The sequence below is a fragment of the Sinocyclocheilus grahami genome, unplaced genomic scaffold, assembly GCF_001515645.1.
Source record: "Sinocyclocheilus grahami isolate Dianchi unplaced genomic scaffold, SAMN03320097.WGS_v1.1 scaffold741.1, whole genome shotgun sequence".
Classification (NCBI taxonomy): Eukaryota; Metazoa; Chordata; class Actinopteri; order Cypriniformes; family Cyprinidae; genus Sinocyclocheilus; species Sinocyclocheilus grahami.
In genome coordinates this window covers 54,621-70,332 of record NW_015505920.1, presented here as the reverse complement: position 1 = coordinate 70,332, position 15,712 = coordinate 54,621, and the positions used below count along the sequence as shown (strand labels likewise).

The 15,712-nt window shown below is 36.8% G+C and overlaps 3 protein-coding genes and 1 pseudogene across 3 annotated transcripts; 1 reads left to right on the top strand and 3 right to left on the bottom strand.

Moving 5' to 3' along the window:
• Positions 1-736: 736 nt before the first annotated feature.
• On the bottom strand, positions 737-1,544 carry LOC107560745 (leucine-rich repeat-containing protein 3B-like; annotated as a pseudogene).
• A 1,619-nt stretch (positions 1,545-3,163) lies between these two features.
• Positions 3,164-5,731, bottom strand: LOC107560751 (lysoplasmalogenase-like). The gene is made up of 3 exons (XM_016245009.1): positions 5,475-5,731; positions 4,901-5,144; positions 3,164-4,154 (listed from the first exon to the last, which is right to left on the bottom strand). The coding sequence occupies exons 1-3, from the start codon at positions 5,523-5,525 to the stop codon at positions 3,700-3,702; spliced, it is 750 nt and encodes a 249-aa protein (XP_016100495.1). The 5' UTR covers positions 5,526-5,731; the 3' UTR covers positions 3,164-3,699.
• Positions 5,732-8,599: 2,868 nt separating this feature from the next.
• On the top strand, positions 8,600-11,681 carry LOC107560744 (putative L-aspartate dehydrogenase). The gene is made up of 5 exons (XM_016245002.1): positions 8,600-8,607; positions 8,705-8,767; positions 8,985-9,209; positions 10,563-10,702; positions 10,972-11,681. The coding sequence occupies exons 1-5, from the start codon at positions 8,600-8,602 to the stop codon at positions 11,007-11,009; spliced, it is 474 nt and encodes a 157-aa protein (XP_016100488.1). The 3' UTR covers positions 11,010-11,681.
• Positions 11,682-11,939: 258 nt separating this feature from the next.
• On the bottom strand, positions 11,940-15,041 carry LOC107560754 (glycogen [starch] synthase, muscle-like). The gene is made up of 7 exons (XM_016245012.1): positions 14,926-15,041; positions 14,647-14,839; positions 14,387-14,513; positions 13,760-13,855; positions 13,468-13,631; positions 13,237-13,317; positions 11,940-12,694 (listed from the first exon to the last, which is right to left on the bottom strand). The coding sequence occupies exons 1-7, from the start codon at positions 15,024-15,026 to the stop codon at positions 12,482-12,484; spliced, it is 975 nt and encodes a 324-aa protein (XP_016100498.1). The 5' UTR covers positions 15,027-15,041; the 3' UTR covers positions 11,940-12,481.
• Between the last annotated feature and the right edge of the window lie 671 nt (positions 15,042-15,712).

Sequence of the window (15,712 nt, the reverse complement as noted above, 5' to 3'; positions counted from 1 at the left end):
AATTTATGAAAACACTGTTTCTAAATATTCTCTGAAAGTTCAAAACATCCAGATTTTTTAAATGATTTAAAAATGTTTTTCTTGATTATTTCCTTGAACATGAAGATAACATTGAACGAACATTACACGAAAAGCATTTGTTCATAACTTTGAGAGAAGCTTGCCGGAATGTTAGCAAAAGTTTTGAAAACGTTCCTTTCTAGCTGGGATGCTGATTTGATGCTCAATTTATTATTATTATTATTATTATCAAAGTTGAAAACTGTTTTTGCTGCTTAATATATTTGTGGAAATCGTTATACAGAACAGCAGTTATTTGAAATGGAAAACTTTATAGATGACTCTGATGTCATTTTGATTCATTTAATGCATCCTTGTTGGATAAAAGTATTCATTTAAACGATGGTGTAGCCTACATAGACTAAAATTGCACAATACAGTCTTGACAAGTTCAAATCTCTATAAAACTATATCTTTGCAAGACTGTACATTATTGAACAAAGCAAATGTTAAAATATGTATTTCCTTTCACTTTCTGATTTTCTTACATACGAGTCTTACATTATATTGTAATTATATTAGCTAGGGCCTGCATTTGGAATGTTTTGTTTGGTTGCTTTTATTTGATCACTTCTGTATCACAAACAGAAACATCAATAAAAATAACAAAAATGATTGTGTGCAATAACTAGTATGTTTAACAGTGTTAATCTTAATACTGTTATTCATAATTGTCTTACAACCAGGTGGTAAGTGTCAATGACTACTCTATTCTGCCCTGCCGGTTGGGCAGAGACTTGAGATACTCTAGGTGGTGAATTGCATCTTCTTGGTTGTGTCTTACATAGTTTACTAAATAGAATATAACCATTGTAAACCAGCCAAACATTGTTATCAGCATAGCCACATCAGTGGTGCTCCGGAGTTCTGCGCAGAAGTCAAGATAAGTCGCTACCAGGATGAAGGGCATACCTTGAGCTCCCAACTCTTCAGGTTCAGAAGTGTTACACACCACCTCAGCGAGGGAGGAGGGATTGAAGAGCAGCTGCGGCACAGCCAGCTGCAGACGGCAAGCACACAACCAGGGGTTATGAGAGAGGTTATTCTGGGCTCTGACGTCACCGAATGCCTCAGGATCCAGCGTCTCCAGCAGGTTAAAAGAAAGGTACAGGCTGCTCAATGAGTCCACTTGGTCTCGAAGGGCTCCAGGCTCCAGATGGACCAACCTGTTGTGGGAAAGATCTAGTTTTAACAGCAGTGGGAGCCCTATAAATGAATCCGATAGTATGGTAAGAAGCAGGTTGTTGTCTAGGTATAGATGTCGTGTGGTGTTCGGAAGGCCATGTGGCACCACAATTAAATTCATGTCAACAACGGACCACCAGCCCACCGTCGACACTCTCCGAGCAGAAACAGCTCTCTGGGCATTTGATTTCTGCTTGGTGGGACTCTGACATACACACATCCAAGATATGGAGAAGAAGCATGAAAGTGAGAGAAAGGAAGCTGGCCACATCACAACCCTCCCAGAGGAAGCTGAACATCAGGAGGAGGAAGAGCCCACCTGCTTAAGACTCCAAAAACAAACAGGAAACAGGAAGAAAACACGAAGTCATTCCAACTGACACCCTGCTATCATTATGCTTGCTGATTGCGGAGTTATTTTGAGGATAAATGGGCACTTGTTAGGTTAATTACCATCAAGCAACTGCTGGTTTTGTTACGAAACAAGCTTGCCTGTATTTTTCAGATGTACAGGAATGAATAAGAAATAGAAATCGATTTCTTCTTTGACAGTTCATCAATGTTATCATTCACTAATATCTCTATACAATAATCCTCAAGTCAGTCAATATATGTACTATCTGCATTCTGAATACGTTTGGGAGCTTAAAGGGGTCATATGATGTTGCTAAAAAGAACATTATTTTGTGTATTTGGTGTAATGAAATGTGTTTATGCGGTTTAAGGTTAAAAAAACACATTATTTTCCACATACTGTATCCTCTTTTGGAAGGCCAAACAAAGTAGTTTCGCTTTCACAACGAAACACAGCGTCTCCAGGACATGGCAGCGGCGGGCAACAATACTACAGCGAGAATAAAAGTTACGCCTTCTTTCTTTATGTGAACATTTGGGCGGCGTTACGCAAATCTTCCCGCATTGTGAGGTAGATATGTGGGGGCGTGTTAGAACGAGCTGTTTTAGGTAGGCGTGGCTGACTCTTAACTTTTATAAAGAATATCTCTTTGGATTTGAGACTTTAGTCTTTGCAACTTTACAGATCTTCTTTATGCACCAAGAGCTTGTAACACTCCAAAGAGAAAGGAAAAATTTAAATCGCATCATATGACCCCTTTAATGGGCAAAAGGGTAAATAGGCTACTTACCTGCCAGAAAAGATGAAAAATCGCCAAACAAATGCTGGTGGTTTTGAGCGCATAAACTCATGTTGTATTTACACTGTACTGTAGAGATTATTTCTTTCAATTTTCCATTGAAAATTGGCTCACCCGTTGCCGTTTAATCACTAATATCCTCCTAGCGTCGGGATGTAAACGTTTCTTCATTACTCAAACAACGCCTGTGATGTTTCCAAAATCTCCATTATTCATTCACAAATGAAACGGGTAGAAGTTCATTCCTGTAGTGAAGACCAACATCACCGCAGAGAAGCCTCTCGGTTCGGTTGTGGTGTGGTTCTGGAGCACTGATCCTTTCCTCATACACAACACAAGATAAACTACAGGTGGCGCCATGCAAGCGTTTGATTTTTCTTGACGCAGCTCTATGCACCTACTGTAGTTTCACATCACTGCAGTTCACAGTCAAATGCTTTTGATTTGCAATTTCCAATCTAATATTATTACTACTGAATTCTTATAAAAAAAAATAGTGAGTTTAAAAATACATAAATACAAAAATACATCCCTGCTTAGCTTTTATTTTATGTTAAAAGTGCTCTCAGACTTTTGGACCCCATTGTATGCAACAAAAATAAGTTAGAAAACACACACACGCACAACATTCCATGAGGTTTTAGGCCATACCTCTAATGACATTTTTATTACATAAAGACAACAGAATTACATTTTGCAGTAGCCTATGTAGTTTACGATGCAAACATTTTTGTAAATAACATTATGAAATTGCTTTATTTAGTCTATTAAGATCCTAGATGTTAAGCTTTTTCCCCGACTAAAAAAATGTATTTTGCTATTTCTAATTTATATTGTTGTTGTTGTTTACAAATTAGATCTAAAAAATAATCAACAAATGGTAATGGCTTATGGAGTTTAAAAACACACAAATTTGAGAATTTCTTGCTATGCTTTTATTTTATTTTATTTTAAAAGTGGTCTCAGACTTTTGGACGCCATTGCATGCCAAAAAATAAGTTATAAAACGCAAAAACAATCCACCATGATGTTTCAGACTATAACTCTACTGATATGTTCATTACATAAAGTCAACAGAATTACATTTTGACATTTCTCTTTTGCCAGCAACAAGACCACGAAAGTGAATCAGTCAATAAACACAAATCTGTATCACTGTGACTTCTTCATCTGCTTTATTTCTGCACAAGTTCGACTCATATCTGCTCTAGAAACTAGCACGGTTTCTAAGTGGAGCATATGAGGCACACGGCGTAGTGTTTGTATAGCATCACTGAACCAACGTCCATCAACAGCAGTCTTATGATCTCTTCCACTTGTGGATATCATCAGCATCCTCCTCCTGCGCTGCCTTCACATCACCCAGCGCAATCATCAGCTGTGCCAGGTAGTATGTTGTCATAATAATATGCTTTTTGTATTCGACATCAAAGACATTGAACTTTGTCAGTGCAATCGTGAGGTCAGAAGCCATGAAGACCAGGCTGCCCAGCAGGATGAGAGGCCGCCGTGTACGAGCAGCCAGTGTAGCCATGATGACAATGAGCAGTATGTAACCCCCTATGGCTGGGACGAGAACGTCAGCTTCTGGATCAAGCTGTAGGAAGGGCACCAGGTAAGCATACATTCCAATGCCGAACAACCACAGGATGAGGTAGACGATAAAGAATGAGACAGACGAAGATGTTGCAGAAAATCGAGAGGACAGGAAGGAAAAGGAGTAAACCAAGTGGGCCAGAGCAAAACAGCCCATTCCTAAAAATAAAAAAAAGACAGAGATAAGACTGTGAAGCAGAGTTATTATAGTTAACTTAAACTACAACCATAACAAAAACTATGCACGTATATATGTTTGTATAAACTTATTTTATGTCAGATAGGTGCCAGTGAAACATTTCTCTTTTTTAATTTGATTTACCTTGATATACTAAAAGAACTCAAACTAAAATAAAAACTATATAGACATATTAAAAAAAATAATTTAAATGACAAAAACACAACAAAATTATCAAAACTAAAATTAAAATGAAAAATATAATGAAAAAAATAAAAACTAATTCAAAATATTAATAAAAACTATGACAACACTGCTATGAAGAAATTTGTCATTAATAATAAGTAAAAAAGAAATATAAAATCTAACAGATATGAATATAATATACAAAAAGAAAATATAACAAATATGAATATAAATAATATTAATTTCATTTTTTTTATTATTAACAATTTTATGGCAAATTCCATTATTCTGAAAGGTGATTCTCAGTTTATTCTTATTACTGTAATACTTAAAAATACTGTATACACACACACACAATGATAATAATAATGATAATATATTATTGTGCCTTATGGTCTTAAAATAGTAAGAAAGTATGAAAAGTAAGAAAGGTTTTTTTCCCCTTATAGTGAAATATGACCTGGAGGTTTTGGTAGTGCTTTTTGTCAGTAACCCTGATAGTCTTAAACAAAGATATAGGACAGGAAGAAATAACCTTTACCATGGATAAAAAGTTCTGGCCAAATAAGGCAACAGTCTCCGCCCGCTGAGAGCAGCAGCCCTCCAGCCACGCCCACTAGACTCCGTCCCCCATTATAGATGAGCACCAGAAGGACCAGACAGAGGATGGGAGTAGCCTTAATGCCAGCAGCCAGAAGAGAGGGGGCGGAGTCTGGGATCCACAGGTAGAAGTATATTGCACAGGATGCGAAAAAAGGGAGAAGATAAAGAAACAGTACACAGGTCTGGAAATGAAGAAATGGAGAAAATAATGAATACAGGCATGATTTATATTTTAAAAATACACAGTCTGCACTCATTGTGCTCTAAACAAAATCCAATCAGTATTACAATGCTTTTATTAAACATTAACTGCAAATATCTTTATTATAAAAGAAAATAACAGAGGATATGAGTGTGATGCAAAGCCAGAAAAATTATTTTGACTAAATTGTTACTAAATGTGGATTTGAATGAGTAAACTGGATGTGATAGAAGTGCACAAATAAGCCCACAAGAGCAGAACACAGGTGTCTGTATTTGTGCGCAGGTGTGTGTGTGTTAGCTGTGATTACCGTGTTCCTGCGTTGTCTGCGGTCATAAGCACTTGTTTCCAGGATGTCCATCTCTCTCTTCTGGCCTAAGCAGTCATACACGCAACGTTCTCAGATGTGGGCCACCTACTCCACAGCTGGGAGATCTGTAATGCCTCTGTGAACTATGTATGCCAGTGTGTTTCGTTGGCTGGGGTAGGTCTGGACTTTGGACCATTATGAGTGATGCGTTATCTGTCAGATTGTTCTGTCATAAACAACTTACACCCCTCACTCTCTCTCCCTGTTTCTGTGCCTGTCTCTCTCTCTCTGCCTGTTTCTCTCTGCAATATGGCATGTTACCCTGTAGTGACATCATCGCTAAGAGCAAAGGTTTGATGATTGAGACACAAGTTCAGGGAGATAAACCTTTTTTTTTTATTAATGATAGAACATTATCTTTCTCAGTCTGTTTTATGTCTTTTCAGCATCTTTTATTCACTTTATCAGCTTTTCTGATGTATGTGTGTGTGTGTGTGTGTGTGTGTGTGTGTATAAATATATAATTTACTACTGTGTATATTTGTGAGTCAAAATCATCATAATTAAAAGAACCAAAGACTTAAACTACTTCAGTCTGTGTGCATTGAATTTTTTCCCACGACATTCTAATTTACCGAGATGCACCTGTATTATGTGTATATAAATATACACACATACATGTATATATATATATATATATATAACGTGTGAGTACTTATATACACATAATAAATACACACAGATATTATGTAAACACAAACTTTTATTTTGGACGCAATTAACTGCGATTAATCGTTCGAGCCCCAATTATTATAATTCCTATTTGTTTTAATTCCTATTGATCATTAGCTTCTCAGTTGTTAGTGGTTTTAACAGCATGGTTGTAAAAACTGTTGCAATTCTGGAGATATTTCCATATTCACCCACTTTTACCCACTTGAGGGCACCACTGAGCTGCAGTGTTATGATATGAAAAGGGGGAAATTATTGTCATTGAATGTATGATATAATAATATAACATTTTTGTCATACATTTGTTAATAAGTGTGATTTGAGACTTGTATATGTAGAATATGTAGATTTTTGTTACTGGAAATAAAGTAAACGTTACCTATAATGAATTTTTTCTTCAGTCTGTGTGCATTGAATTTTTTCCCACGACATTCTAATTTACCGAGATGCACCTGTATTATGTGTATATAAATACACACACATACATGTATATATATATATATATAACGTGTGAGTACTTATATACACATAATAAATACACACAGATATTATGTAAACACAAACTTTTATTTTGGACGCAATTAACTGCGATTAATCGTTCGAGCCCCAATTATTATAATTCCTATTTGTTTTAATTCCTATTGATCATTAGCTTCTCAGTTGTTAGTGGTTTTAACAGCATGGTTGTAAAAACTGTTGCAATTCTGGAGATATTTCCATATTCACCCACTTTTACCCACTTGAGGGCACCACTGAGCTGCAGTGTTATGATATGAAAAGGGGGAAATTATTGTCATTGAATGTATGATATAATAATATAACATTTTTGTCATACATTTGTTAATAAGTGTGATTTGAGACTTGTATATGTAGAATATGTAGATTTTTGTTACTGGAAATAAAGTAAACGTTACCTATAATGAATTTAAAAAAAAAAAAGATTTTAAAAAAAACTTGAAAACACAACAAAATTACTAAACCTCTAAAAAAATCTAAATGATAATGGAAAATATAAAAATTTAAAAACTAATTCAAACTAATAATAAAACCTATAATTGTATCTCAAAGATACTAAAATAGCTGTTTAAAGATCACTGTTTCCACCATGAACAATACTACAGAATATCCAAATGCCAGTGGACTCACACAGTCTCTAATCATTAACAATCCTGGCCGACATGCACTTTAACCTGCTCTATCCCAGTCTCTCAAGCTCAAACAGTGAAGAGATCATCGAAAAGAAAAAGAAGTAGAGAAAAGGTGAGGAATTAGGAGGTAAGTGAAGGTTGTGAGGACAGATAGTGTCAGTGAGATCAGTGTGTTCGAGATAAAGGAGAATATATAGTTGGACACTGACAGAGAGGTGGAGAAAATGAAAAGGGGGAGGAGCCAATGATTAAACCAAGAGCATGTGTGGGGAATATAAAAGCAAATCTAGTACATGCTGGTTTGATGTTATAGAGTTTACAAAATACAGTTGTTGTTGTATAGATGTGAATAATAATAAGCTCTCTTTAACTACTTTAGCAGACCGACAAATTAAAAAAATGATTTTATGGTTCATCTGCTGAATCCCCTTTCTCACGTTGTAGATATGACTGATAGAGCCTTAAAGGTTGGAATTGTGGGATATGGACATTTAGGTGAGTTCTCCAACAAAAACGTATGTTTCAAGAGCCACAACTTTCTCTGCTTTGATTAAATTTGCACTTAAAATCTAATATTGCAAAATAGCATTGACAAAAGAAGAACTTTCATTAATAATCGTTACTGTTTTAAAATAGTAAATAATACTATTTTTATTTTTCTCAAGGAATGAGCGTAGAAGAACCGTACATGTTTGCATAGGTCGTTTAAAACCAGGAAGTATCAGGGAATTTTAAAAAAAAGTTCTGAGCCTCATAGAATTCATAAAAATGTCTATAGTATATAGTGATTATACAGTTTTACATATGATCTGCACATTAATATTTCAGCTGATAAGAGATTGCTCATGTGTTTATTTTAAGCCATTTTATGCCCCATATGTGAGTGTGTGAGTCTGTTCTTTGTTTAAACTGATTCACAGATCTGTCTGAATGATTCATTAGCGAATCTGTCTTAATTTGATTGATTTGAAAAATCATGGAAATTTATTGGCCAAAAAGTGTGGAAGAGCTGTAATCACTTTTATGTTCAGTTCATGTTCTGTCAGGCCATGAATCTTGTATTTATTCTTTTATCCTTATTTAGGCCAGTTTCTTCTTCAGCCTGAGGGCTGCAGTTAGCATTTGTTTGGAACCCGAAATGCAGACCAACTTAGAGATTCATTGCCCAAAGAGCTGATTCTACATGACCTCTCAGATTTCACACGCAGGTAAAATTTGTATATAATTTGTTTATATAAAGTTTGTATGCACATGTATGTTGCATTTTTGTTTAAATGGAAGAGAGACAGCAAAGCAGAGAGCATTACTGTGGCACTTACATGTGTTTTATGTGTGTGTTTGGTGTTTCAGAGAGACCAGTGCATTATGGGGTGGCCAAGATATTAAAAAAATGAATGACAGTGGAACTTTGCGGTTAAGGCTATTTTCTTATAATTATTTTTAAACACAAATTAAAGCACTGTTCAAAATCTGACTGTCCATAAAAAAAATATTTATCTCCAAGAGGTGGTCTGCCAGAATGAAAATACTAAATATTAAGTTAGCATAACCAAAACAAAATTTCAACATATGTTTCATTGTCCCTGCCACATTAAAACATATCAATTACATTTCAAATGTTTTCCTTACAGGCTCTCTCCATCCGAATGTCTAAACATCCCCCTTGCTTTCGGCTGACTGGTGGTCTGCTCTCTGATTGGATGGAGGGAGAGGGGAGGCGGGTCTTGTACAATGGTTCAGTAGCAGAGCTCTGCCCCATCGCCCCAAATAATGTGAACACTATGGCAGTTGCAGCCATAGATGCATCTAAGTTGGGCTTCCATGGGGTTACCGGAGAAATCGTCTCAGACACTGTGTGAGTCACAAACTAGACCTAAACTGAACAAAATTATAATTATACACTTTTGTTTTTGCCCCATTTTTCATGAGCTGAACTCAAAGATCTAAGACTTTTTCTATGTACACAAAAGGCCTATTTCTCTCAAATATTGTTCACAAATCGGTCTAAACCTGTGTTAGCATCCCAAACATGCTCAATGGATGACACAGTCAGGTCGAGACCACGATGAGGACGATGAGCATGCAGATGAGCTTCCCTGAGACAGTTTGTGCAGAAATTCTTTGGTTATGCAAACCGATTGTTGCAGCAGCTGTCTGGGTGGCTGGTCTCAGACGATCTTGGAGGTGAAAATGCTGAATGTGGAGGTCTTGGACTGGTGTGGTTACATGTGGTCTGCGGTCGTGAGGCCGGTTGGATGTACTGCCAAATTCTCTGAAGCGCCTTTGAAGATGGCTTATGGTAGAGAAATGAACATTCAATTCACGGGCAAAAGCTCTGGTGGACATTCCTGCAGTCAGCATGCCAATTGCATGCTCCCTCAAAACTTGCGACATCTGTGGCATTGTGCTGTGTGATAAAACTGCACATTTTAGAGTGGCCTTTTATTGTGGCCAGCCTAAGGCACACCTGTGCAATAATCATGCTGTCTAATCAGCATCTTGATTTGCCACACCTGTGAGGTGGATGGATTATCTCGGCAAAGGAGAAGTGCTCACTAACACAGATTTAGACCGATTTGTGAACAATATTTGAGAGAAATAGGCCTTTTGTGTACATAGAAAAAGTCTTAGATCTTTGAGTTCAGCTCATGAAAAATGGGGGCAAAAATAAGTGTTGCGTTTATAATTTTGTTCAGTGTAGTTTTGATCTAGTTTCTGTGATGAAGCGGGAAGTAAACTGAAGTGGCACTTGGCACTATGATAGGGGTTTTTGGGGGGGTGGTTGCTAGGGCGTTGCTATGTTCTGTAATTACTAAGGGGTTCAGAGTGATTTTTAGGATGTTTGATGCTAGTGTAACCCCTCTCTTCCAGGTCCTCACCGCCACACCTCATTCTTGTTCCGAGTGGGTCTCGAACCCGGGTTTCCGTCATGGGAGGTGGACGCACTAACAAGGAGGCTAAATGACTGCAGCCGCATCTCTCTTGAGATCAGGGGAGTGAGGGTTACCTGCACAGCACCTACCTGCTGGACTCCGTTACACTAGGTGGTTGCTCACTTACACAAGTAAAAAATGTAAGGGTCCCCGAGTCCCAGGTTTGGGTTTTTGATCAAATCCCTAACCGTTAATATGACCTATAGGATTTGTAACGTGAGCATTAGCATTCTAAGAACATGATTATTGCGATCTCTCTTTCTCCTTCTCTCCAGATTATCAGACTACCATATTGTGGAGGCTGAGGTAACTGGTCCAGATGGGTTCACAGTGAAAACGGTGCGACAAAACCCTGCCAAACTGGGAGCTGTAACAGGAAATGCTACATACAATTCCTTCTGGAGCAGCTTACTGGGTATGTGTGTGTAAGAAAGACAGATGGAGTTAACTGACGGAGTGCATAGCCAAAAAACACAGTATGAACATCCTTAGCCAAATCTGGATTTACACTGGGAATGCAGGCATAAAAAGCCGTTATTCTATTGTAAACATTTTAGATTATTTTGAAGATTTTGGTCCTGCTAAAATTTAATGAAAAGTCCAAAAATGGTACATGAATATGCTGTTACATGTCTCTCTGTTTTATTATATATTTTATCTGAATATCTGTTTGTCATTTTTCAGTCTGCAAGGGTCATGGAGGGAGGGTATATCGGTGTTGATAACATCAGATTGCTGCAGAAAGTTAACCGAAGAAAAACACATGATGTGGCACATGATGAATTAATAAAACGAGTGTCATGGTAACAATGTTGTAGACTTTAATTTCAGTTTTACAGCTGTGATAGACATGACAAACTCCAACAGTGCTGGTGTATATTTGTATTACAGTCCCAATGATGTTCCAGTGTATTTATTTGGCTGGTTAGCTTTAGCTACATCACTTGCTTGTCATTTAACTTAAACCAGGTTTTTTTTTTCTTTTAAATAACCCTAGAAAATCGCTGGATAGTCACTATGTATGTGACATTACATAATACTGCGAAGGGAAGTCTGGCAGTGAGTAAAGAACTGTAAGAATGTTTTCAGAAAACAGTATATTCTGTCATTTACTCAATCTAAAGTCTTTTAAAAGATGTATGAATTTTTTGCTTTCGTGAAACACAAAAGGAAAGTTTAGCTCTTTGAAATAAGCACAATGAAAATGAATAATGACTGTCAAACTATGATTTAAAGTAAATAACAGCTTAAATTTGGGTCTGTTGTTCATATAAAGATATTGTATGACATTAAAAGACTTAAAATAAAGTGCGAGTCTTAAGGATTATTCGTATGATATTTTTATTGTATTTTTTGGCCTTGACAGCCCCTGGTCACCCTCTGTGTTTATTTATTTTGTATATAAAAATATAAGATGAACATTCTTCAAAACCTCTTCTTTTGTGTTCCATGGAAGAAAGAAAGTCATACAGCTTTGGAAAAAGTATATACATCAATTTTTTCTTAAACTATTCCTGTAAAGCAGGGGTAGGCAAGTTCGGTCCTAGAGAGCCGCAGTGCTGCAGAGTTCAGCTCCAACCCTGAAAAAAAACTCACCTGCCTATAGCCTTAGTAATCCTGAAGACATTGATTAGCTTGTTCAGGTGTGTTTGATTAGGGTTGGAGCTGAACTCTGCAGGACTGCGGCTCTCTAGGACCGAACTTGCCTACCCCTGCTGTAAAGAGTTTCTAATAAAGATCTCTTTAAAACAAATGTTTGTAACATTTATTTTTATCGTCTCACTTTTATTTGTATTGTCGTTTAAGTTTTAACAGTGGCCATTTGAATGTCAGCTTTAGATTGGCATCATTGGCACACAGCTGGATGTCAATTTTATATGACTCCGTATGAATTGTAATATGAATAACTCCAGCTGCTATTTAATCCTTTGCTCTCTGTTGTTTTTTTATGAAAGACACCAGAGAAATCTTTCAACAGAAAGTCTTAAAATCACACTTTGGCTCACCACATACTTAAATATCTTCTTTATTTCTCTTCAGAAAACCAACATGCAGACATTCTGTTTGCAGGCATTACGTTCATTTTTAGGGGAGTGTTATTATGTGTGTAAAGTGTGTGTGTGTGTGTGTCACAGTGTATGTAAGTGCCTCACAGTATAAGCAGTGCGTGTATGTATGCATGTAGGGGTGTGTTTTAGTTTTTCTCAGGAAGACCAACTGTCTGATTCTTGTTCCGGTTCGGCAAGTTGAACGGTTGGCGGATGTTGACCCGGTCTTTCTCCACCTCCAGATCTTCATCATACGGTTCCTCTTCATCTTCAGCCTCACTGTGATGAGGAGACGAGTGAAGAGAGTGGGCGGGAGACGGGGGAACTGAGGCGGGCCGCGGGTAACGGAAGCCTGTGGCCTGAATTATGTAAATAAAAGAATAAATGTCAACAAATATTTACATCTAGTTTTAGACAGCTGTCTAGAGCTGTCAGAGATTCTCAATCTTTTTGACTTCAAGGCCCCACATTGTCCACAACAATATTCAAAGGCCCCATGACTTGTCCAGTTTTATTTATTTTTACTTTCAAAATATTTTTAACTGAGTAGAAAAATGTATATTGTAAATATATTAAAATTACCATGGAAATTAAGACTCAAGTAATGTACATGACTATTCCTTGGCTAGAAATCACATTTTTAATATCTCATATATTCAGGTTTTTCATTGAGGAGGTGAATTAAAACAAGATATATCTTGATTTATAGTTTTTTATGTTAATTAAGTTAATTGTTGTTTTGTCTAATTTGAAATAATTTTAAGTCATCTTGAGGCCCCCTTTGAGGTCTGATGAGGACCCTGGTTGAGAATCGCTTTTCTAGATCATTAAACTTCAGATTTTTATTAAAATAAAACAAATAAACTCAATTTCAATATTATGCTTCATCATTTTAACTTACGGAAGTGGGTTCTTGAGGCTCATAGATGTAAGTGTCCGGGAAAGCTTTCGCTAAAGCCATATGGCGGGCAGAAACATAATACTAAGAAACAGAAACATGCTATATTAGTTCATGAACAATAAGCTGTTAGCTTTATTTTGATGCACATAAAGTTAATTGGACACATCTGGTGGCTGACAGTACCGGATGATCTGAAAATTCACTGTGTATTTTGTGTGTGTGTTATCTGACCCTGCCCAAATATCTCCAATCTAGCAAGTCACTGAGGCGCTCTGTCCGGTTCCTCTGAATGATCCTCTGCCTGCGGCTCTGCTGACAGAACTGAAACAGGAAAGACGTCAGCTGATTACAGGACTCATCCACCCCACGATACCGTCGATCCAGAATATAGATACCTGAAAGAGAGGGAATTTACAAGAATGTGCATTACACATAATGAAATGAAATAAATCTGATTCAAACAAAAATGAGAAAATCTTGTAGGTAATGTTCATCATTTCCATCATATATGTACAACTCTCACCGTAAGCTGATGGGTCGGCAATGTGCTCCTCCATGAAACAGCCAAATCCTGACAAGTTAGTGGAGACCGATGGGATGCCCATCACTGTACACTCAGCTGAGAAAATGATGCGTGCATTGTATTGAGTGGACGTTATTAATACATAATTCATACAATATCATTCAAAAGTTCGGGGTCAGTATTTAATTTTTTTAAGTCTCTTCTGCTCACCAAACTGCATTTAATTGATCAAAAAATCTGTAATATTGTGAAATTTTATTACAGCTTAAAATTTCACATGATGCTTCAGCTCAAGAAACATTTATTATTATTATCAATGTTGAATACGGTTGTGCTGCTTAATATTTTTGCTGCTTTTTTTATATTTTTGTGGAAACTGAGATACAATTTTTCTTTGATGAATAGAAAAAAATATTTTTTTAAAAATTATTTACTGTCACTTTTGATAAATGAAATGCATTCATTCTGAATAAAATGTATTTCTTGTTACTATAACAGAATATATAATTTCATGTATTAAAGCCATGTACTAAAAAAAGTGTTACAATATTACTGACCAAAGTTTTGAATGGATCATGCATGTACATAAATATGTACACGGTACACTGGTAGTGTGTGCAGTTTTACCTGGTGTGTATCCCCAGGGCTCATAGTAAGATGGAAATACTCCAAGATGGCAGCCTCTCACAAACTCCTCATAGTCCATTGGCAGGAGAGGAGAAGTTGAGGAGAGAAACTCTGGATGGAAGATTACCTAGTTAAGAATATGAGGCATTAAAGTGGATTCAGTTGTTTTTCTACATAAAGAATTAGTGCACCTTTAATTACATTATCCATTATAGTATAGTTATCTGAGTGAGTGTGTGTGTGTGTGCGCATGTACGAACCTTGACTCTGTCCTGAGCACTGTTAAAGAGGCCGATACGGCGGATGCAGTTGAGGATGGGGTCACTGCTGTCCTCCAGCATGTTGTGAGTACAGATGGGGGGCAGGCACTGGCGCTGGGTGGCGAAGATGGCACGTTTCATCATGGTGAAGTCCTCTTTATCTAACATCTTAGACACATCAGGCAGCTGTCCTCTAAAAACAAGAAAGCAAGCAATGTCACTCCTCAGAAGAGATTCATAAATTTTTTTAAAACAGTTAGAACACAAAAACCAACTCACACTAAAAGTGATTCGTAGAGTTTCTTCCCAAAGCGCTCCTTCACAGTCTGTGCAGTGTCCCTGTCAATACAACAAAGACGGAATTTCACAACAAAATTCATTCACTGTTTCAACAGTCCCTGTGTCCAAGTAAAAATTTGGGGAAAATTGTATATGGTTTTTGAACAACATGAGTGCGAGTAAATAAGAAAAGTTAGTTTTAACCATTTTAACTACTCTTTTCAATCAGGTGACATTCTGAATACTGTTTAAGTAAATCTATAAATAAATAAATATATTCCTTTCTACATCATCACACATCCATCACTGCAGAATGGCAACAGAAAACAGGCAGTTGTGTTAGGATGCTCTAGACCAGGGGTTCTCAAAGTCTACACTCAAAGGTCCAAATCTGAACTTTCATCAGTGTCAAAGGTCCGGACCGGAACAATTAGTTTTTAATAAACATACATAACATGCATAACAAATAAACATTGTTTTTTTGTTTTTTTAAATAAAGTGCAAAAGTGGCAAAACAATTAATTTAAGTGTCAGCAATAGAGGTCAACCCAATAAGGGTTTTTCTCTGGCCGATGCCGATATTTAGAAATCAGGGCAGCCAATGGCCGATATATGATGCTGATTTTTTTTGGCCGATATGTTTGGCCGATTTTTTTATTTATTTTTTTCTTTCTCATAAGGCGTTATGCAAATCTTCCCACATCGTGACGTAGATATGTGGGGGCGTGTTAGAATGAGCCGTTTTAGGTAGGCGTGGTTGACTCCTAACTTTTATAAAGAATATCTC